The 22,635-nt window shown below is 44.5% G+C and overlaps 1 protein-coding gene across 1 annotated transcript in view; it reads right to left on the bottom strand.

The window, feature by feature from the left end:
* GRID1 (glutamate ionotropic receptor delta type subunit 1) overlaps positions 1 to 22,635 on the bottom strand; it is a 731,600-nt gene that overhangs the window by 290,695 nt on the left and 418,270 nt on the right. Inside the window, exon 5 of the mRNA XM_003783500.1 lies at positions 9,126 to 9,179. Within this exon, the coding sequence (XP_003783548.1) occupies positions 9,126 to 9,179 (54 nt within the window). The remainder of the gene's footprint in view (positions 1 to 9,125; positions 9,180 to 22,635) is intronic.

The raw sequence follows: 22,635 nt of genomic DNA, 5'->3' as shown, positions 1-22,635 counted from the left end.
AGAATGTGAATGTTTTAAAGCAATAACTGAGAAAATGACATGAAGGCTGTGTTGACCAGTTGATGGAAGTATTTCAGATTGCATGTGAAAACCCCACCCTGTACCCCAGAAGTGCATTAATGTACATAGTTACCATTCAATAAAAAAAAAGAAAAAAAAAAAAAAGAAGTTCTTTTCATAATGATAAAGGGTTAATAAGTCAAGAGGACGTAAAAATCCTAAACAGTTATGCCACTTGCAGCAAAGCTCCAAAATACATTACACAACAACTGATGAACGTGCAAGGGGAGATAAACCAACTCACAATTCAAGTTGAATATTTTAATAATTCATAGAAAAAGGAAACAAAATAATAAATACAGAAGATACAAACAACACTATCAACTAAATTGACCTGATTCACATATAACAACAGATAACACATCCTTTTCAAGAGCACATAAAACATCTACCAAGAAAAACAATATACTGGACTATTGAATTGGTCTCAATAGGATTTAAAAGGATTCCAGTAATAAAAACTGTGTTGTCTGACCACAATGGAATTAAATTAGAAATCAATAGCGGAAAGATCTTTGAAAAAAATCTCCAAATATTTGGAAACTAAATAACACACTTCTAAAACCCATGAGTCAAAGAAGAAATCATAGAAAATGATATAGAAAGCACTTGAAACTAAATAATGAAAATACAGCATATCAAAAAGTGTGGGATACCAGTAAATCACGTAAGGGGAAATAGCACTAAAGCAAAAGAAAGGTCTTGAATCAATGATCTCAGCTCCTCCCTAAGGAAGTAGAGAAAGAAGAGTAAATTAAAGCTAAAGTAAGCAGAAGAAAGAAAATAATGAAGATAAAACCATCAATCAATATAAAAGGAAATAGAAAAACTATCGAGAAAAATCAATGAAATAAAAAGCTGGTTCTGTGAAATCAATAACAGCAATAAACCTCTAATCAGACTGATCAAGAAAAACAGAAACAAGACACAAGTTATGAATATTATGAAAGAGAAAGATGATACATCTACAGATTCAACAAATATTAAAAAGACCATAATGGAATGTTATGAACATTATACCTATAAATATGACAACTTAGATGAAATCAAAAAATTCCTTGAAAGGCACAAAATAGCAAAACTCACTCAAGAACAAATAGATAGCTCTATGTCTATTATAGAAATTAATTTGTAATTAAAACATTTCTCCAAAGGAAACCCCAGGTCTAGACGACTTTATTGCTGACTTCTAACAAATAAGGAAAAAATAATAACGATTCTGTAAGAACTCTTTTGGAAATTGAAAAGAAGATAATACTTCCCAACTTTTTATTTGAAACCAGTGTTATAATACCAAAAACACAGAAAGAGACTAAAAGGGAAGAAATATATAAAAACTAATTACCCTGATGAATATAGGAGAAAAATTCTAATCAAAATGTTAGCAAATAAAATGCAACAATATATACAAAAGATAATATAGCATGACAAGTAGGGATGTGGAATTGCTTTAATGTTAGAAAAATCAATCAATATGCTTTAGCATATTAACAAACTGATAAACGAAAAACCATATGATCACCCTAATCGATGGAGAAAAGGCATTAAACAAAATTCATTATCAATTCCTACAAAAAATAAACTCACCAAATAGGAAAAGAAAACTTCCCCAACCTGATAGAGGGTATCTATAAACAACTTACAGCTAACTTGGTACTTAACGGTGAAACACTATGTGTTTTTGCGCTAATACTAAGGAAAAAAAAAGGATGTCTGCTCTACCACTTCTAGTCAACATTGTACAGGCAGTACTAATCAGTGTTACTAGCAAGAAAAAGAATTATAAAGTATCCAGATGGAAAGAATGAAATAAAACTGGTATATTCCCAGAGGACATCATGGTCAAAAAAATTTTTTTTCTGAAAATATTGTGAAAAACCTATCAGAATTAGTAAGCAAGTTTAACAAGGTTCCAGGACACCAAATCAACATGCAGAATCAATTGCAGTCCTACATACAATCAACAAACAACTGGAAATTTAAATTTTTTAGAAAGTGACATTTTCAATACCATCAACAATATAAAATACTGAGAGATAAATCTGACAAGAAGATGTGAAAGATCTGGACACTGAAAATGTTGAAATATCATTGAGTGAAACTTGAAAAGACCTAAATAATTAAAGAGATGGCCCTTGTTTGTGGGTGAAAAGACTCTCTGTTGTTAAGATGTAAATTCTCCCCAAACTAGACTATAGATTCAATGCAATCCCAGTTAGTTGTATTGTAGAAATTGATAAGCTGATTTTAAAATTCATATGAAAATTCCAAGGACCTAGGATAGCCAAAACCAGTTTGAAAGTGAAGAACAAAGAAGAAGACTAACAAAATCTGATTTTGAATATTATTATACAGCTGTCATAATCAAAAGAGTATGAGATTGGCATAAAGATAAGAAGAAAATTTGACCAATAAGACTAGATAGGGAATTTAGAAATGTATGCTTTTATACTAAAAGTATAATCCACTTAAAAACTGTTAAATTCATCAAAATTAAAAATGTCTACTCTTAAAAAGACAGGGTTCGAATGAAAAGACAAGCCACAGACTGGAAGAAAACACTGGCTAAGTACATATTTTGTATCCCAACTATATAAAGAACTTTCAGAACTCAATAATAAGAAAACAAATAATCCAATGAAAATTGGCAAGACATCTAAACAGACACTTCACCAAACTCCTTTGGTGATATATAGATACAAATGGGAAAGAATCACATGGAAAGATGCTAAGTAGCACTACTCATCAGGGAAATTAAAATTAAAATCACAACAATTAGGAGTGTCACACACCATTACAGTGACTAAAATCAGAAAAGCTGGTGTAGGGGTGGAGCAACTGGAAGCCTCAACCTGGCAGTTTCCTAAAAAATCAAACATACATCTACCATGTAACCCAGAAATTCCATTTGTAAGTATAGGCCCCAGAAAAATGAAAGCACATATCCATACAAAGACTTACACGTAAATATTCCTAGCAGCTTTATTGGTCATAGTCAGAAATCTAAAAGGCTTCACATGTCTATCAACAGATGAATGAATAATCAAATTGCAGTGATATACAACTGAATACGCCTCATCCATAAAAAGGGGAGAATTATTGCTACACATTGCAATATAGCTGAATCTCAAAATAACTACATTGAGTAAAATAAACCATGCCCCCCAAAAAATACATACTATATGAATCTACTTATATAAAATTCTAAAAGATACAAATAATCTACAGTGCCAGAAATAGATCAGTATTTGCTTAGGGAGAGGATGGGGCAGGTAGGTGGGATGACCAAGGGGCATGAGGACATTTGGGGGTGATGGATATGTTCACTATCTTCATTGTGGTTATGGTTTCATGGGTGTAGACATACGTCAAATTCAACAACTTGTACAAATATGTGCTTTTATTGTATATCAATCAAACCTTAATAATGCTGTTAATTTTAAAGTTAAAAGAATAGATAATGAAGGTGATATTCAAAAATACCATCCGGCTCTGTCTAATAAATGACAACTCCTATTCTTCATTCTAGGTTTCTTGGGCTGCAGAAGTAGGTAAGATGTGGTCCCTGCCCTCAAAGACTCCTCAGTGAGGCTGGGGAGAGAAACAAGTGAATAGGTTACAACAAATAGAATTGTGTTTTCAGTGTGACTAAATTAATTTTGAAGATAGTAAAGGATGCAGTGACTGAATATTCGAACAGAATTGGAATCTTCGAAAGGAAAGGAAGAACAAAACTCAACTCTTCTGTCCGTTCCTCCCTTTCTCTGCATCCCAAATAGAGATTTCTGAAAGCTGTGTGATTCTGCGTCCACATCATAGCGTTTCTCTGTGTCTTCTTCAATTGAGCATTAAGCATCTTTTTCCCTCCACCTCATACAAGTGTTGCCCAATCTCATTTTCATTTGTTTAAACACAGCGTGCACTTTGGGGAGATGTGAAAGTCAGGAGTGACGGCCTCTGAACTGTTGACAGAGCCTGCTCTGGGACAAAGCAAAGTCTGGCCCCTGAAGGAGCCTCACTGCGGATTTGTTGGTGATAAACCAATGAGAGTGACAAGGTGGGGGCTGGGGCCTGAGAGCAAGAACAGGAGAGCGTTGTAGGCCGAGGGGCTACAGAGGTCCACACTGGGAGGACCTCACACTGGGGATCCAATGGGATGATCCTTCCTAGGAAATAGTCAGACCCTTTAACCCAGCAAGCTCCCTGTGTGTGAGCCCTCTGTGCGGGAACTTTAGGGAACCTAGAGAAAGGAGATCCAGACTCTCACCAACAGATCACTCAGGGAATCGGGCAGTATGGCAATCCCCCAACACAGCAGGGCTGGGGTGAGGAGGACAAGACAACCTGAGAGTAACTCTACCAGAGAAACCTGGAAGTGTTTTTGGAAGAGACAGTATTAAGCAGATCCCTGCAGGAAAGATCAGTCCTGGACAATCACAGATTCAGAAGGACACGCCAGGTGGAAAGAAAAGTCCTGGCAAAAACCCAGAGGCAGGAGGGAGAAATAAATAAAGAGAGTGCAAAGTCACCAATCCCCTCACAGGGATGAGACAGTGAGCAGAAGGATGAGGAAATAAGGATACAGAAGGTCAGTAAGTGTCCACCTGCAGCAGCCTGGGGTGGGCCGCAGGATGTGGGCTTTTCTCTCCGGCTGGGGAGCCAACCAGAAGGGCAGGAATGGTGGGTTCTGAGACTGGGGAGCACTAAGTAAGAACCAGTTTGGGGGAGGATGGTGAGTTTGAGGTAGTGATGGGGGGGGCTCTTGGGCAGCCAAGTCAAGAACAATCTTGAGTCTGGGTCTAGAGATCAAGGGCAAGGTCTGGAGTGGCCATGGGATGTGGTGTCATTGATGTACGCTGACAATGAGGACAGAGTGCTGAGGGCGCACCATCTGTGCCTCCTGAGTGGTGGAGGCCACCTCTTCCTGGGCCCTGCTGACCTGTAAATCATCACTCAGAGCCTCAGTCACTGAGAAAACCCAAGTGCACAGGTTACACATGCATTCTGCATCACTCGTTAAGCATCTTAAGCCACTTTCATCAAAGCATGCTTTGGTTCCCTGTCTGGAAGAATCCATGTAATGACGAAAGCTGCCCGCCAGAAACAGCACGTCCTGTCCCTCTCACTGCTAGTTCTTCAAGAGACTGGAGAGTAAGACTGCATATTTCATAAAAGAATTCCCAAGAGACCAGACTTAAACAATGAGGCACATGTTCCCTACACAGGGCCCATGGGGAGGGCATTATCCTCTGAGTCCAGATTCCACCCAACACTGAGGACCAGCAGACATCCCTGACCCCCCGAGGATGTGCTGAAGTCCACACAGAGAGGAAGCACTTTATCCTAGCTGATAACGGTGTCACAAAAGCCACCCAAGTCACCCAGAGTTAAAGCTGGCTGGCCTTGAACTGGCAGCTTCTGATGAACCCTCAGAGCGGTCCCCTCCATCTCTGGAATCTGGTCTGAATTGTTGCCTTTGTCTTTTCTCTGAGGCAGACTGGGAAGTGCTTGTTAAGGCCATTTGCCCTATGCTGCGTACATCAACTGGCCTCCAAACGAGCCTTTTAAGAATCTATTCTTTGCACAAGCCATTGAGGATTCAGAGATGAACAGGATCTGACCATGATCCCGGGGACTCACAGTCTAGTGGCCAACGTGACTAATGGTTCATTTTGTTCACCACAAGTCCTTTTGAATTTCCCACCTTCCTCTAAGGTAACTAGTAACTTAATCAATCAATGAAAATATGAATACTTTATACCCCAAAATACATCTGCCTTCCCACATCCCCATAGTAGTTCCCAGAGACCTGCAGGAACTGTCGGTGAGCCTCACAGACCCACAAGATGTCATCTGTATCAAATTACTTCCCCAAATAACACAGGTCTATAATAAGCAACACCAATACTGACCAAGAAAACCACTGCATAAAGAAAGCAAACAAAAACACGTGTCCTCGAATGTTTATCTTGAATCCAGGAAAATACATTAAACAAGTCAAATATAGGAGAGGAAGCTGAAGGGCAGAGGCTGTAAAAAATGAGGGTACCAGAGGACACATTCGTGCTAGGGATAGGAGAGACACAAACTGAAGCTCCTTGGAGGAGGTTGGACTTCCCCTAGAGAAGTGGAGAGTGGTTTCTAGAAATGGGAAAGCAGCTGGATTCTGGAGATCGCATTGGAAAGTGAGGTATCAAACACCTGCCCCTGACTCCTACTTTTTTCTTTATTCCATCCTTAGTCATCATACTTCACAAACCAAAAGGCTAAGAAGCTATTTGTTTATAGCTCTATACTTGAATAGCTTAAGAAATGCACAGAGCCTAAAATGCCATAACACTGCAATGAGAACATCTGCACTGCAGTTTTCAGGGGGGCCATCCTGTAACAGGAAAGAATAGTCCTGAAAACAGCTGGCTCCTAAGGATAAGCCCACACATAATTTGGAGAAACCTCAGTCATTAACCACACTGCATTGGGGTTCATGGGTAGAAGTTTTACAAGAGGCCCTATCTTTGAACTTCAGACTTCAAGAAAGTCCAAGAGCTGGCAGCAAAGGCCAGCCAAAGAGTGTTCCCATCAGTTTGCCCACTGGAGCCTTCGGATGAGCTTTACTGAATCGGACACTGACCATGAGCTAAGGGTCTTTGCCAAGGTCATGTTCATGATGATATCATTTGGTAAAAAGAATTTTGGCGCTTCACAGTCTTCCCATAAAATCCCAGACATATTCTTTAATATCTGCATGACCTTGGGCAAGTGATTTAACTTCTGGAGCCCCCATGTTCCCATCTATAAAATGAAGATGACAATAATTGCCATATAGGTTTGTTGCTGAGGACTAAGCCAGATAGCAGATGCATGACAAGTGCCTGGCATATGATAGGTGACTAAGAAAGGTTAGCTGTTGTTGCTTGCCCCTCAGGGAGATGATCCTCCCCATAGATAAGAAAGACAAGAAAGGAGTTCAGGTGAACTCCTCCAGGACACACTGGCCTCAGGTAAGTCTGCTCCTGGGTGGCTCTGACAGGTGTACTTCACATCTGACCCTTCTTGTGACACTGAGCCCAGGGTTCCCGCTGCCTCCAAACGCAGTGTACCTACAGGTACGGAATGCCCTAGGGTGCCTCACCTTGGTCAGTCTGAATTAACTCCAGACCTGATGAGGGAGACAGGAGAAACAGACAGGGGTGCCTAGTGTAGGCAGGGATTCAGGAGTGGGAAAAGGAAACAATTTACAAATGTAAAAACAGCACTTTTTTGAAGCCTGACAACAGAGAACACTGACTTTCCAATTTGTGGAGTCATCAAAAAAGGAGAACCAGCACCAGATATTTGACTTAAAGGGTAAATGGAACGCATCCTTTCTCTGAAACAAAGGAAATTGGACTTTGAGGAAATCATAGAGAAGTCATCAAAACCCAGAGAATCAAAACTTCTCAGGGTCAAGGGGGCCTCGAGCAGAGCTCTGAGGAACAGAAAGGAGGCAATCATGTCCCTTCTAATTACCAGCACAACCATCTGTACCCCACAGTAAATGGATGTTTACCACGCATGGCTCCAACTGGCCTCTGTGCACACGGAGTTAATAAGATGTGAATTCATGGAGGAAAACCATGAAAAGTGGACCGTTGCAAGTGGTTACTATCTTATACTACCTGTGCAATTATTAAAAGAAGCCACCCAAGACTATTTTAGCTATATTAGCAATGAACTAATGAAGAAACAGGCATCATAAAAGAATAAATTACCTACATAATAAACCTTACATCTTCCCAAATGAAGCCATTAGAAATTGATCTGCTAATTTGGAGCAGCTGAAGGCCATAGCCCTGATGACAGCAAATACCAGGAAATGCACTCTGAGTCAGCTCCCAGTTCTAGCACACTGGGGTCACTCAAGCTTCCCTGGTTGGTACTCCCCAAACAGAAATGTAGACAGAAGTCACGTGATCACAGCACTCCGGTGCAATCCCTGTAGGGTGGAGGAGGCCAGGGCCAGGCAAGGAGCCCCAAGTGAAGAGCAGACCAGCCCACCAAGACACCTCAGGTTCCGGCTCCTCCCAAGGATCAAATCAGCGGGATGGCCAGTCCTGGGAGAGACTTCCTATTCATTCCCTTTAAATAGGTGCACTGGGGTTTGCTCCCATTGGCTGTACACACACACAAACACACACACACACTTACATATGTGTCCACACGCATTCATGCATATACATAGACACACTCATACACATGTGTACACTCACACACACATACATAACCCTCACACATATACACTCACACACAATACACACACACTGTCACATGCAAACCCATACCCACAGTCACACACAAACATAAACACACATCTACATGCATACCCACACACATACACATAAAACACAAATATTCAAACTCATAGGTAGCACCTGTGGCTCAAGGAGTAGGGCGCCAGCCCCATATGCTGGAGGTGGTGGGTTCAAACCCAGCCCCCGCCAAAAACAAACAAACAAACAAAAACTCATACATACACACAAAAATACACATGCACACCCACACACATACACTCCTGCACATACAACTCATCTACACAAACACTGACATCCACACACATACCCTTCCTCACACATGTGCACACCCCCACTAACACGTGCTTGTGTACACTCATATACACTCACATATTCTCACATAATGCTCACATACACCCTAACATTCTGCATGAAATTCAATCTCCGCATTTGCCCAAGGCCCTTTGCAGCCCACTGGGTCACCTGTCCTGACCTCTCCAGCCCCTGGCTCCCATTGGTGGCCTCGCTTTGCCCTACATAGCCAACACCTGACGCCATTCCCCTTTCCCTGGTGACTTCCTCCTGCACTCAGGACTAGGTTCCCTCCCGCCTGCTTCAAGTGATCATTCTGGCAGGTCAAATCCAAATTTCTGATCTCATGCCGGGGTAGGATGCACCTCCACATTTCCCCACCAGCCTCCAAGTCCAAACTGGACCAGAGAGGATCACTCTGAGCTTTCCCCAGGGGCAGAGGCTCAGTCCCGGCCATGTCCCTCACCATCCTGCGGCTCTTACCTCATTCACAAAGACCCAGTGGCTGTCCTTGGATGCCAGGTTGGTTTCCACAGCCTGCAGAGAGAAAAGGAATGGACATGAACAGAAGCAAGACAAGCTGGCAGACACACACGATGATTGCCAAGACGGGGTTTAATAAACATTGTTCTTGGAGAATTTTTTCCTCACAAAACATGCTGTCCCCCTGGGGCCTGCTCTGGCTGCCTGAGCCACAAGAAGCATCATCTGAACACAGACATTTGATTTCCCACTGTACTTCTACACTCTCCCGCACCAGCCCGGAGCAAGGTTAGACACTCCAGCTCCCGCAGGCATCGCAGGGCCACAGGTGCGGGCACAGCCTCCCCTCCTCAAAATGCCTGCAAACCCCTTTCTGCAGGCACACTGCTGGGGAGGAGGCTCATCCTTGTCTGAGGCTACGGAATCAGGAAACTGGATCAAGGGATTTATGGTGGTTTTTCCAGTCCATCTATGCTAAGTGACACCCAGGAAGACAGCACTTCACAGCTGGGGCTGAGAGCTGCCTTCAGGCCTTTAGGGGGCACAGAACTGGGCTCTCCCGGCTCCTGGGCAGTGGTCCCAACCCATCGCTCTTCTCAGTTTTGCTTTCTTTACAGCACTGGTCATCCTTATGCTTGAATGGTTATCAATTTATTCATTTCTTATTGCCTATCTCCTCTACCAAGTTTGGCTCTGTGAGGTCGGGGGCCACAGCTCTTAGGTCACAGTTGTGATCCATGACCTCACACTATAACCAGCAGATAGCAGGTGTTCAGTAAACACGGCTGACTATACGAATGAAGTAGAAAGCCAAGGCAGACAGAGCCTAGTTAATTATTTTGTCTCCTGTATGTGTTTATGAGCATTTTGTCCCTCCTTTAATTGGAAGGGACTGGTGGTTTTCAAGCACGTCCCTGAAGAATACTCCCCGGGAGCATCTGCCAGGTGCTTGCTGAGCCCGAGGCGCCACGCCAGGCCCTCTACCAACCTGAATGAGCGCTATCAGATTACAGTCCTCTTTTCTCTCATATTTTGTAATATAATTTTCATTACTCTTTTTATTGGAAAAAATACAGAAAAATAAAAATTCTCAAAATCGTTCCATAATCCGTCCCCATTAAAAACAAAAATGTGCTGAGGCAGTGAAAATACCTCATTTATCCCTCCAAATTCATCCCCTGGGGGTTTTTGAGGTGTCCCGGCTTTTACAGTCACATCTGCAAGCATATAGCTGCCAGTGGATATCAGACAGGTGTTTTTATTAAAGTCAGATCAGGGAATACACATCAAGTTAAAACTCTCATTTTTGATTTATCAATATATCAAGAATATGTATCTTCCCTGAGTTATTCCTAACACAAAGCAGGGAGGTGTCAGGGCCTGTGCCAGCCACCCAGACAGCATGTGGCCAAGCAGAGCCCCAGGTCTGCACAGCACCGAGGATGACGCGCTGGCATCGCACAGGGTTCTGTTAGAACCTCACTGCATTCAAATGGACAGGTTTGCTGGTGAATGCAGCAAGCACGTGGAAATGGTGGGAGTGCCCTGGTAAGCACCAGCACCCCAGTCATCTCCAGACAACACCCCACGGGACGCCAGGGGTGGGCACAGGGGCCTTCCTGGGCCTTGTTAAGGCTGAAGGACACAAACTCTCTCTCCAGCCTACAGGTGAGGACACTAGCCCCTGGGATGTCAAACAGGGGCAGGAATCTGAACTGGAAACAAATCACCTCCACCTACCTGTGGCATAACCACTCTGGTCCCTCTTGCCCCTTTCTGTCTGCAAAGGTATGTCATCTATTTAAATGCTCCGTCAAAGGAAGTGGAAAACGCCAGTAATGGCACCGTACACATCCCAGCATTTCCCAGGAAGCAGTGATGAGAAGTTGGCTGTTTCCAGCCTCACTCACATCCTAGTTTGCATCTGGGGAGTCTCCCCTCGCCCCACAAGCTCTCCCATGCTCTCCCTGAGCCACGCCCACAGAAATCTTCTCTTCCCCAGGATAAAGGACAGAAGGCTAAAAACGCCTTGGCCACTCCAACCCTCACCTCAGGAAGCAGGCTCTGGTGTTCTCCTCTCGCACCCCATGGGGTGTCCTGAAGACAATTTCTGCCCCATTTTACAAACTCAGTTAACCAGGCTTTCTCTATATAAGCTGCAAGGACTCAAGAGCCAGAGGCTCTCGGAGGAGCCCTCAGTCCGGGTGGAGATGGAATAGCACCTCAGGGTGGAAATCTTGGGTTGTTCAGAGTTCTGACCCTGACTCTTGGCCACAGGACTGAAAGCCCTGCTTCGGAGCTGCTCTGTGAATCTGAAGGTGTGAGTCCACTCGTGCATATGAGCGGTCCCCCACCTGTCCCCGCAGAAGCCTGTTAACAGTACGGATGACCTCGGTGGCCAGAAGACCCCAGGGAGCATGTGGGAGACCCTGCTACCCCAGGAGTCTTACCGCCGAGGACCAGACTCGTGCGGGGAAGATAGTGGTGGAGCGAACTGATCAGAAAACCCCACAGGACCACTAGCCAACTTTCCTGTCCTACTTTTCCTCACCAATTAAGCATCAGCTAATTTGTTAAGCCTCTTTTCACCACACAGAGATAAATAGCGCTTGGCTGCCGCCTTTTCCTGAGGGGGCAACTCACGCAGAGGCTGAGATAGATGGAGGGAGGAGGCGCCAGCAGATTCAGTAAAACACCACCCATCTCCCCTCACAATTACTGGAGAGCTGCCCACTCTTTGGGAAGAGCCCTGAATGCTCCCTGTCCAGTGGGCGTTGTCCCTCCCAGCACCACTAATTCTCCTCTAGGCACTGCCTCCCCCCCCCATCCGAAGCAGGTGGAGGAGAGTCCCCCCTTTGGTTTGCAGAGTGAACACAGTACACAGAGTCTCGTGGGGGCCAGAAGTGCCTTTGAATCCCAATCCTGCCACTTCTCAGCTGGGTGAGCCACGTCACCTCTCTGAGCTGCAGTTTCCATACACATGAGGCATCTGAATACCAAGAGTCCCACGGGTGCTCTGCCCACGCCCCCTCTAATCCTGTGAGTATTTTCAATTATGTTGACTCCCCGTGTATGTTCACACCAACAGCAGGAACCCCACTTGACATTCACGGTGCCTGGGAATTTATACCCCTAACCGAGGACAGAGGGTACCATGACACAATCCCTGATGCGAACTTCTCCCAGTGTGAACTCAGCTGAATCCAGAATTCCTCTGCAGGACAGAGCCAGAATCACCTCACTTGGCTTTCTTCACATCCCTGTTCCAAATCCACACACTTCCATTATCTTTCTTTCTATAAATTTCCCTAACTCTTAATAAATCGCTGTCACCCAAATCTTTGTTCAAAGTCTGTTCCTGGGAACCCAACCTGAGACAAACACCTCCCACCTGGGGTTACTGTGAAAATGAAATGAGAAGCTGAGTGACATGCCCAGCCTAGGAAGGAGGTCACCTGAGATGATCGATTCATACATGCTTCCTGCCCATCTCCTCGCCACAGGTCTCTTTTGAATGTGGACCAGTGTATAATCCCTCATTCCTTCCTCTCTTCATCCCACCATCAAGCTGTCCTAATTCTCTTGGTGGGGGAATAAACTAGGAATCTTTCCCTGTCATCACAGAGCCACCAGTGGCACAAGCATCAACAGTAAATAACAGCCTTGCCAAGTGCTAAGACCACCTGCTGCGTGGGTCCAGAGACCCTTCTAGGCAGCACAACATGGCACGTCTCCCATCCTGGCCACAGTGTGAGTCAACAGACAGGGCATGTCTATAGGGAAGTGCTGACCCAACTAGACAAGCCAAGGGCAGGTCCTGTATCCTGTGGGTGGACAGGGCAGAGGCGCTGGCCTCCCTCTCAAGGTGGGCTCTCAGTCACTTACTTCAGTAGATCAGGAGGCTAGTTCCTTACAACCAGGCTTGTTCCCTAGAGCTGGGCACCATGGCCAGGGGACAATCCTAAAACTAAAGCAAGGTGGGCATGGTGGAGGCTCGCTAGCTGGGAACTGTGTCTCAATGGACCTAAAGGAATCGCTGTGATGGCCCAATGCCAGCAGTCATACTAAGTTGCTGTGAATCCTACAAGACTTCACAGAACTATCAGAACTCATCTGCCTGGCTCCTGTGGCCTGTCGTAAATCAGTAAACACAGAAGTTTAGGGTAAGAGATAAGCACAAGGGAACTTCCGAAGGGTCAAGCTGACTTTTCTTCTAGGCCCTTGAGAACAGAGGAATTGGCAGATGCTGATCGTGGAACTGGCCCACAAAATAGGTGGGAGGGTGGACACAGGCAATCAGTAGTGAGAAGCATCGCTGGGTGTCCCCGTGTCTGCAGATACATACCGACACCCACATTCCACCCTCTGGAGAGAAAAGCATATATCCCAGGCAGACCCAGCTAAAGGAACCTGAGAATGGCTGCCCTCCGGGGTCTGGGGAGGCCACATGTGGAGGGAATGTCAGCAGCAGCCCCAGTCTGAACCTCAAGTGCCTTTTCCTGATGGCAAGTGACCCAGGAAACCCACATGCCATCCTGCACATGGGCGCTACTCTGGCCACCCTGATCTCACAGTTCTCTTAGGGATATAGATGAGAGCACCGGCCCCCAGCTCCCAAGCAGGCACTGGAAAAAAGAGGAATTCTCCCCAAAGTCTGTGTTCTTTTCCTTTGGTCATGCTGCTCCCCAGAAGGCCTGAAAAGTTGTCCAAGAATAGGTATCCTCAAACTATGGCCCGCGGGCCACATGCAGCCCACCTAGGACATTTATCCGGCCCACCAGGTGTTTTTACCCCCACTGCCTGTCTTGCTTAGCAGCCAACTCATCCTGGGGCCCGCAGTCCGGCCCTCCAACAGTCTGAGGGACAGTGAACTGGCCCCCTGTTTAAAAAGTTTGAGGACTCCTGTCCAAGAAAGTGTACAACCCTTTGAGCCTGGACAATGGGAATAAAATGTTCCTTTACTCACATCTGAGAAAACTCCCTTACGAGCCACAGAGCTTCCTTCTCCAGGTGAACGTCTTCTCATAAGCCTGAGACCATTTTCCCACTTGCCTCTCTTAAGTATGAGCCTGCTTCACTTTATCTTGGCCTAAAGGAATAGTAAATGGAGTGGGGAAAAACCTCCACACGGAAGCCTTCCAGCAAGATCCCTGAGGATTTATTTTACAAAGTGCAAATGCCACCAATTATTTATGTATGTTAATTGATGGCCACTTATCTAGGCACCCCCCCCAACACTGGGAGCCTGAGATAATGAAAACTTGTCAGCAATTAGCATCTTTTTAAAACCCCAACTCTAACATTTAAGAACATTCCCCCCATGGAGCCCAGGGCCTGGCATTTTCCCAAAGACAGATATTGAGCTAACTTTAAAGGCCCACTGCTGCCTTTGCAACAACATACTATTTAGGAACAATTCTCTCTGTGCAATGTCACTCCTCCAAAGCACAGGAGAGCAACGCCTTCCATTTGCAAAGAAAGGGAGTAACTGGCTGACTTGTCAGACAATGGATGATTTGAGGAACCCACTTAACAATCAGCAAAGCAGCACCAGGAGGACTGAGGTTCAGAAGCTATGTTCAGAAAAAAATGAGAAAACATTGGCTTGGTACCTGTATCTCAGTGGTTAGGGTGCCGGCCACATACACCAAGGCAGGCAGGTTCAAACCTGGCCCAGGCATGCTAAACAATAATGACAACTGCAACAACAACAAAAAAATAGCCTAGCATTGAGGTGGGTGCCTGTAGTCCTAGCTACTTGGGAGGCTGAGCCAAGAGAATCGCTTAAGCCCAAGAGTTTGAGGTTGCTGTGAGCTGTGACGCCACAGCACTCTACCAAGGGTGACATAATAAGACTCTGTCAAAAAAAAGAGAGAGAGAGAGAAACATGTAAAGACCAGTTATCACTGAACCACCTGTGTTTCCCAGGGGCCTGCCTCCTTGGAAAAAATCCCAAGATTCTGGCCCCAGCCCTGCCTCTAGGACCTCTCTGAAAAACCGCTCTGCCCTGAAGTTCTCCCCAAGTCTCACATAGCCCCCATTTCAGCGCCATCGTTACTCCCAGATCCACTGGGAATCTTGGACCCAAGCAGGTCTCTTTTCCAGCATCATCTCTCAGGCTTTTCCCAGGAGCCAGTCCTTCCTAACCAGGTATGAATCACCTATTTCCACCTCACCTGTCTCTTTTCCAGTGCTCCCTGGAAGCACAGGGCCACCACCCTGGTGGGAACAAGAACCACACAGCAGGGCATAGGAAAAGGTAGTTTAGCATGGGGTGGGGGGTGTGCCTGAAGGATGCTGGATATCAGGCGATCAATCCCAGCTCAGGCAAGGCCATCTGGGGAAGAGATAGCAGAATCTACCCTGTGTATCTCTGAAACACAACTCTGCAGGATACGAAAAGGACCCTTTTTGTTGAGGGAGAGCTGAGTCTGAGCCCAGGAGCTCAAGGACAGGGCTGGAAAGGCTGGAAAAGGCTAGGGCTGTGGGCTGGTTGCAGGCTGGGGGCAATTTCTGGCACTTACAAAACACCTCCTCCAGACCAGACTCTGAGCCCTCTACACGTCCTTAAATAGCCTGCCAAAAGAGTTGCAGCCTACAGATGGGGAAACCAAGGCTCTGAAAGAGTAAATATTTCCTGAAGTCTCCCAGCAAGTCAGTGTAACGGGGCCTTTCAAATGTATAACCCATGTGCTTTCCACTGCACCCCACCCACCAGGGGCAGCAGACACGGTAAAGCTCATTCTCAGCGCTTTTCATAGGTATTTAAAGCAAAAGCAGCTGAGACAGAAGGCAATGCAGGTGATAGCCGTGCCCAGATAATGGGAGCCAGGGGAGCTGAGGGGGCTTCTGCACAGTCTGGTCCTGGCTTCTAGAGTTTCCTGCCATCCCCCTCCAGAATTCCTGGGTCAGGGGAGACCTCTGATTGCCAAAAGATTTCTGGATACGGTGAGCAGCCTCCAGTTGCTCACTAGGAAGTGAGTTCCCAAAGGTCCAAAGCCTGCTCTAATTACCACCAGCCACTTAGCGAACACATCCAACAGCAAAGTTTGGATTCTGTCTGTGGGATGAACAGATGGGTGATTCACAGACTTGCATGTTTCCCTGGTGCTGAGCAGGAGGAAGGCTAGGGATGTGAGTAGGAACTCCAGGACAGTGAAAAGGGATACTGATGACCAGGGAGTCTTTGGTTTGCACAGTAATGCATGAACCAAATCCCATGCTTACGGGACCCAATCCTCCCTGGCCACAGACTTGATTATCCATTCCATTTTGGGTTATCACTATGCCATCCAAAGTGAATACTGCCTGTATTTGAAAACAGCACCATTTTTCTACACATCTGAGAGAAACTGAGAATTAAAAAAAGTAAACTTGAAAGTGGGAAAAGGCAAGATGCTGTGATCTTGGGGAACTGATCAAAACATGATCCCAGTCTAGAGCTTTTCCCCTGGGATGCAATCGTTTCTTCATTTGTACTGAGTGCCCATTCTCCTAGTGCAAGTTCCCATATATCACGCTCAACAACGCAGTAAGTTCTAGACTAGTTTGGTCAGTCTATGGCATTTAAGATGTTACTGTCACACTAGAGAGAGAATGTTCAGCATTAGAATTTTTTTTTGACATTTGGCTGGGATCTCAGCAAAATTATTATGTTGCCATGGAAAAATAATGAAAAAAAGCATAATTGACTAAATTCATGTAAAAATCTGATAGATGTGAACAATTTCTAGTCCATCATTAGACCTTCCCAGCCCCAGTCCTCACTGTTGACCAAGTCTAAGATAAACAGTCAATCCAAGCCTCCTTCCCCACACGTGCAGATGCCAGAAGTGTCAGCTCACAGCCTCCGGGGGATGAAGATTCATTACAGATCATTTGTGGATCCTTTAGACGAAATAGAGGCAGGTTCCAGGGCTGTGCAGGAAGTGCAGTTTACTGTAATAAAAAGTGAGAATATGCTACATGTGGACAATTTATGAGGAAACGTTAATATCAGCAGAAAAAATGAAATGGAGTCAGCTCGCAGGCACGATCTGTTTAATAAGATCAACTTGGAGAAGAGAAGCCGGGCAGTGCCGATGAGTATTGGCTGATGGATACTTGGATTTTAATCAATGATCTATAATTTCCCTGCCACCTGGAGGGCACAGAAACCAAATAAGGCCCTCCGTGTTCTCACTCTTACAGACAGACACTCAGGCTGTGTATGACGGGAGGAAACTGCGGCCCAGCTTTTCTGGCCAATTTTGTCTCACAGAGGAGCAAGGCATTCCGGCCCTTAGCCAGGTGGATGACATCACACAGTCCCTTTTGAGGACCTGTATGTACAGTAGAACAAATCACTTCTGAGATTGCTTATGCCCACTCTGCTTTGGCAAAGGCAGCAGCCAGCCTATGCAGTGTGGGCTGTGACCAATCTCATGACTCCATCCCCTGAGGGCAGGGGACGCAGCTCTTGGGTGGCAGGCAGTGAGACTGAGCCATTTCTCATACACTTTGCCATTCAGCTCCAGCTTCAAGCGATTTTCATATACAAGCAAAGCTAAGTCCAAAACTGATTAGAAATGTTTTCTTCTCCCTCTCACGGGTATTTCCACATTCGTACTTGAGCTTGAGAAGCTGCTGCCTGCATCCAAAATGACCAGCTTCAGGAAATAGCTGACACTGCTGAAGGAAGGTATTGGGAGCATTTGGGACAGAAGAGTCCCTCCCCTCCTGGTGCAGCTGTCAGCCCCAGGGACCCTGACCCAAAGGTATGTCCACTGAAAGAAGAGCTACACTGTCTGGGCTGCTCAATTAAAGCATCAGTATTCAAGGTTAATTCCATGACCCCTTCGAATCATCCTCAGGCAAGCCTTTTCTGCACATGGGTCTAATTCCTTTCCTCAACGCAAATTGTTTTTAAAAGATGGAAGATGTGAAGTCTTTTTAAGGCAATAAAGTTGAAAGTAGCTATTCTTTACCAAGCTGATAAGAGCTGCTGAGTATAATTTGTATTCTTTTTATGAGCCTGACTTTTTGGAGAATGAAGTGGAAAGAAAAATATCTGCTATTCAGTTCTGAAGACAAGGGCTTCTTCTTCCTCCAGGTGCTGGGGAGGAGTTCCCTGGCCCAGGGATTGTCAGGAAACAAGTGCCTGATTTGTGATGTGGGAAACCCAGGAGCAGGGGGTCACTGGGGGAGGTAGCTTGGCCATCAGCAGGTGCTCACCTAGGCCACCTTGATGCTCAGCTTGAGACTCTGGCCCCAGTGAAATGAAGAGCCCAGAGCAAGGCTCTGAGCTCTTGAGCAGAAAAGAGGAAAGGATATTACAAATTCAGGGGAAAGAGAGTATGGGGAGAAGAAATCTATTTTCTTTCTTTCTTTTTTTTTTTTTTTCGAGTTGTTATTTTGTATTTTAGAAAACATTTTGTGAAAGAATACAGAAAATGAATGGCATACAGGGTACAAAATTGGCACACAGTAGGTACACAACAAATATTGAGTCATTTTCTCCTGTCCATTGTGATAAGAAGAGAGTGCTTTTAAGTTAAAAAAATGAAATAGTAAGGAAACACCACAACACATATATTAATCTAATTATTTATCTCCCATTGTTATGATTCAGTATTAGTTTTATACATGCTCTCACATTTTCTTTGTCATGATGATTACCACAAAGCAGTAATCTAGAAAGAAAACAGATATTAGAATCAAATTTATCTGGTTTGAATTTTCTTTAGAGTCCACAGTATAAATTGCTTTACAACTATTAAGACTGCCTCTCTCCTCTGCCAGCCCACCTGCCTTTGTCTTATCTATGATCCCCTGAGGGCTGGATGTGTCCTAGGCTCAGTGGAGCAGTCCTCTAGCCCGTCTTCCTCTGGTTGCCCAGAGAGACAGAGTGTGTCTGTCTGGAATGGCCTCAGGAGTTTAAGCCTTGTTGTCGTTGCTGCAGCTGACTGCCACTCTACAACTCAGGATACCACAGCTCCTGTATGGTTCCCTCTCAGTGCCCATCCACCCATGAATGGATCAATAAATTATGGTATATGTACACCATGGAATATTATGCAGCCATAAATAAAGATGGAGCTGGAAAATGTTCTTCTTAGCAAAGTATCTCAAGATTGGAAGAAAAAGTATCCAATTTACCCAGCCCTATTATGAAACTAATTCTATAGTTTTCATATGAAAGCTATAACCTAATTATAGCCTAAGAATATGGGGGGGGGGTGGAGGGAGGGTGATTGGAGGGATCACCTCTATAGTTTATCTTACAAGGGTACAAGTGAATCTTTGTGGAAGTAGAATATAGATGTCTTGACATAACAACTAAGAAAATGACATGAAGGCTATGTTAACCAGTTTGATGAAAATATCTCAAATTGTATATCAAAATACCACACTGTACCCCATGATTGCATTGTTGCACACAGCTATAATTTAATAAAATAAAATAAAATAAAAAAGACTGCCTCTCTCCAAGTACCAAGTCTCTAGACGTGGGAATGGCCAGCAGCTTAGTTTTTGCCCAAAGCTTTCTGGGCCCACAGTAAAGCCACACAACTCTGCATTTGGCCTCCAGAGGAGGTAGAATCAGCATCAGGAACCAATTATACATGAGCTTAGTCCTCTGGGTATCACCCGCCTGCTTCAAACCACCCTTACTATTGCCAGCACAAGTCACTTGGCATTGCTCAGAATGAAAACTCTGTGTGAACATGGGGCTTTTAAGTAGACAGTATACCAAATTCTGGAGATGAGAAAGGAAGGGCATTAGGTCTATAGGGACAGGGGTGCAGTCACATCTTCACATCATGTGATGAATGAGGATTTCATTTAAAGAAACCACAAGAGAAAAAAAACCAAGCAAAATTAAAAATGAAGATGTCTAAACTCATAGATAATGTATCGTACAAAAAACAAAATTTGTATAAAGATGCCTACATCTGTTCCCCTAAGCTACAGCAATGACTTTTTCTCTACAGTCCTCAATTAGAACTTCACTTTTTTGGCCAGGCGTGGTGGCTCACGTCTATAATCCCAGCACTCTGAAAGGCCATGGCAGGAGGATCCCTTGAGCTCAGGAGTTCAAGACCAGCCTGAGCAAGAGCAAGACCTCTATCTCTACTAAAAAATGAAAAAATTAGCAGGTCACCATGGTGGATGCCTGTAGTTTCAGCTACTTAGGAGGCCAAGGAAGAAGAATCACTTGAGTCCAAGAGTTTGAGGTTGCTGTGAGCTGTGATGATGTCATGGCACTCTACCTAAGGTGACAGAGTGAGACTCTGTCTCAAAGAAAAAGAACTAAAGTGCTTCACTTTCTTCCCTGAGGGTATTGACCAAAAATCATCACCCACTTGCCCAACCCTGTCCTCCCAGGCCACTGCTCTACACAAAGAGTCAGACCATTCTGGAACCTCTTTGAGCTTTGCATGTTAGGACTGGAAGTGTGTGGTCTGATCTGCCTTCCAGGTAGGGCAGGCTGGCAGTGTGGATCAGCCCTTGAGACCATGTACACATTCTTCTCAATGGGTTTCTCAGGCACAAACTGTGTGCCCACTACCTGTTGAGGGAGACATGGCACTGTCTGGCCTGAGAACCAAGTGACTGTGAGTTCAATATGCACATGAAGCATCTCCACAGTTGGTCAAGCGGTGGCTTAAAATCAAAGATGGGAGGATCCATAGCATGAGTCAGAAGTTATTCCCTGAAATGCGACCAGGTCCCAGTCCACAGGGCTTCCTGCCAGGCAGTGGAGCCTGGTTTTTTACCTTATAAATTAGGAATCCCCACATTATGTTCCATGGAATGGAAGGATCTCAAGAGATACTAAATGTTTCCTGTAATTGAAAGAAAATCTGTGGTTCAAAAGTTTGAGATACAGTGTGTTTATATTCCACCTCCAGAATTACAAAGGCCTCTGAAAGAAAAGTTATTTTTCATAGACGCTTAGCGAACTTCGTTGAACCAGTGTTTATCAGACTCATCACTCCCAAATATTAGGTTTCTCTGTTCAAGGGACACATTGATATTTCACAAAATGCTAAGGTTCCAACAGGGTTCCGTAGGGAAAAAGGAACTGCAGGTCTTAGGGACCCAGGATAGGGCGGGGGGTGGGAGTTGGAGGGGGTTAGAGTAGAAGGGGATGAGCAGGCCAGTGGGCAGGTTCTCAGTGGTTTGGGACAGAGGGAAAGGGTGGCCCATAGGGAGAGGTGTGTGTTACCCAATAGCATTGTAGGACTTTGGTTACCCAATATCAGGGAATCCTTGATTTCTAAAGATGGCCACTGTGCACATCTTGGGCAAAAGTTTGCAGAGGGCACAAGGTCCCTCTCTCTAGCATTCAGGAGCCAGCACAGGACCTAGGCTTAGTACAGTAGACCCCTTGAATCTTGAGAGAGTGGCCCAAAGAGCTAAATCATTCACAATGAGAAAGGCAGTCTTGTGAGTCCAATAATAGTATCTTAAACAGATTGCACATGTGGGTGACCTTGGCCATGTCTATGCCCAGCCAGCTCCCACAGTTTTCTGAGCCTAGTTTTCCAGATTTCTTCCCAACTCCGTGAATTGACCAATATCATTGGAATAAATTCCTTTTATTTCTTATTAATTCTTTTTTAAAGGTTTATACAAACAATAGGGAAAATAACATTCATTTTTAAAATTTGAATACCAACGCCAGTAAGACCAATGTGCTGAATAACAGTATAATCAAATGTTTTAAAAGAGAGAATAAACTGACTGGTTTTAAAGCATAATGTGACAATTATAGATAATGGTTTATAAACTTATTATTCTAATGCTCAATCATAATTTTTAAAAAGCAGCATTAAAAGCCTTCTATTGACAAATGCCAGTCCCTGGTCCTCCTGCCACTCCTAGTCCTGCTCCCCAAAGGCAAACACTCATAACTCTTTCATCTATTTCTTTGAGATTTGCTTCCATATTTCTTAATCATAATTAATCATGTTCATTCTGCTATACTGGGTCGATCAATTTTAAACATTAGCACTATCTATTATCTTCCTGATATGGTACAGAGGATTTAAATCTCTCATCCAATTACTCACCCGTTCATTCTCTTTCCCGATATTTCTAATATAGCGGTATCATAATTTTTAAATTAAATCAAAAGTGTTGACTCTATTGCAATTATGATACTGTCCACTATTAAGCCAAATAATGAACTATGATTATATCATTTCTTTGATTATATGATTTTTGCTTTTCTTGCATTAACAATTGCCTTGATTTGCAGTTATTTGTTCAGGTTCTATAATACATTTTCCCAAATGCTCGACCATGGTAAACAGGCTTTCGGTCTCCTTCTGCCCTGGACACAGCTCATCATAGCTCTCACTGCTCTCCCAGTAGGCACTGCCCGTAGAGTTTCCTTCTTGCTCCAGTGGTTGGATTCTCTGCACCTGCTACTGCTTACTTTTATCATTTTCAGCTTTGGGGACTTGGAGAGCATTTTGTTTGTTTTTGTTTTTGAGATAGTATCACTTTGTCACCCTCAGTA

This window comes from Otolemur garnettii, unplaced genomic scaffold (assembly GCF_000181295.1).
Source record: "Otolemur garnettii isolate 467f Iridium unplaced genomic scaffold, OtoGar3 scaffold00008, whole genome shotgun sequence".
Taxonomy (NCBI): domain Eukaryota; kingdom Metazoa; phylum Chordata; class Mammalia; order Primates; family Galagidae; genus Otolemur; species Otolemur garnettii.
This window is presented reverse-complemented; position numbering and strand designations above follow the sequence as displayed.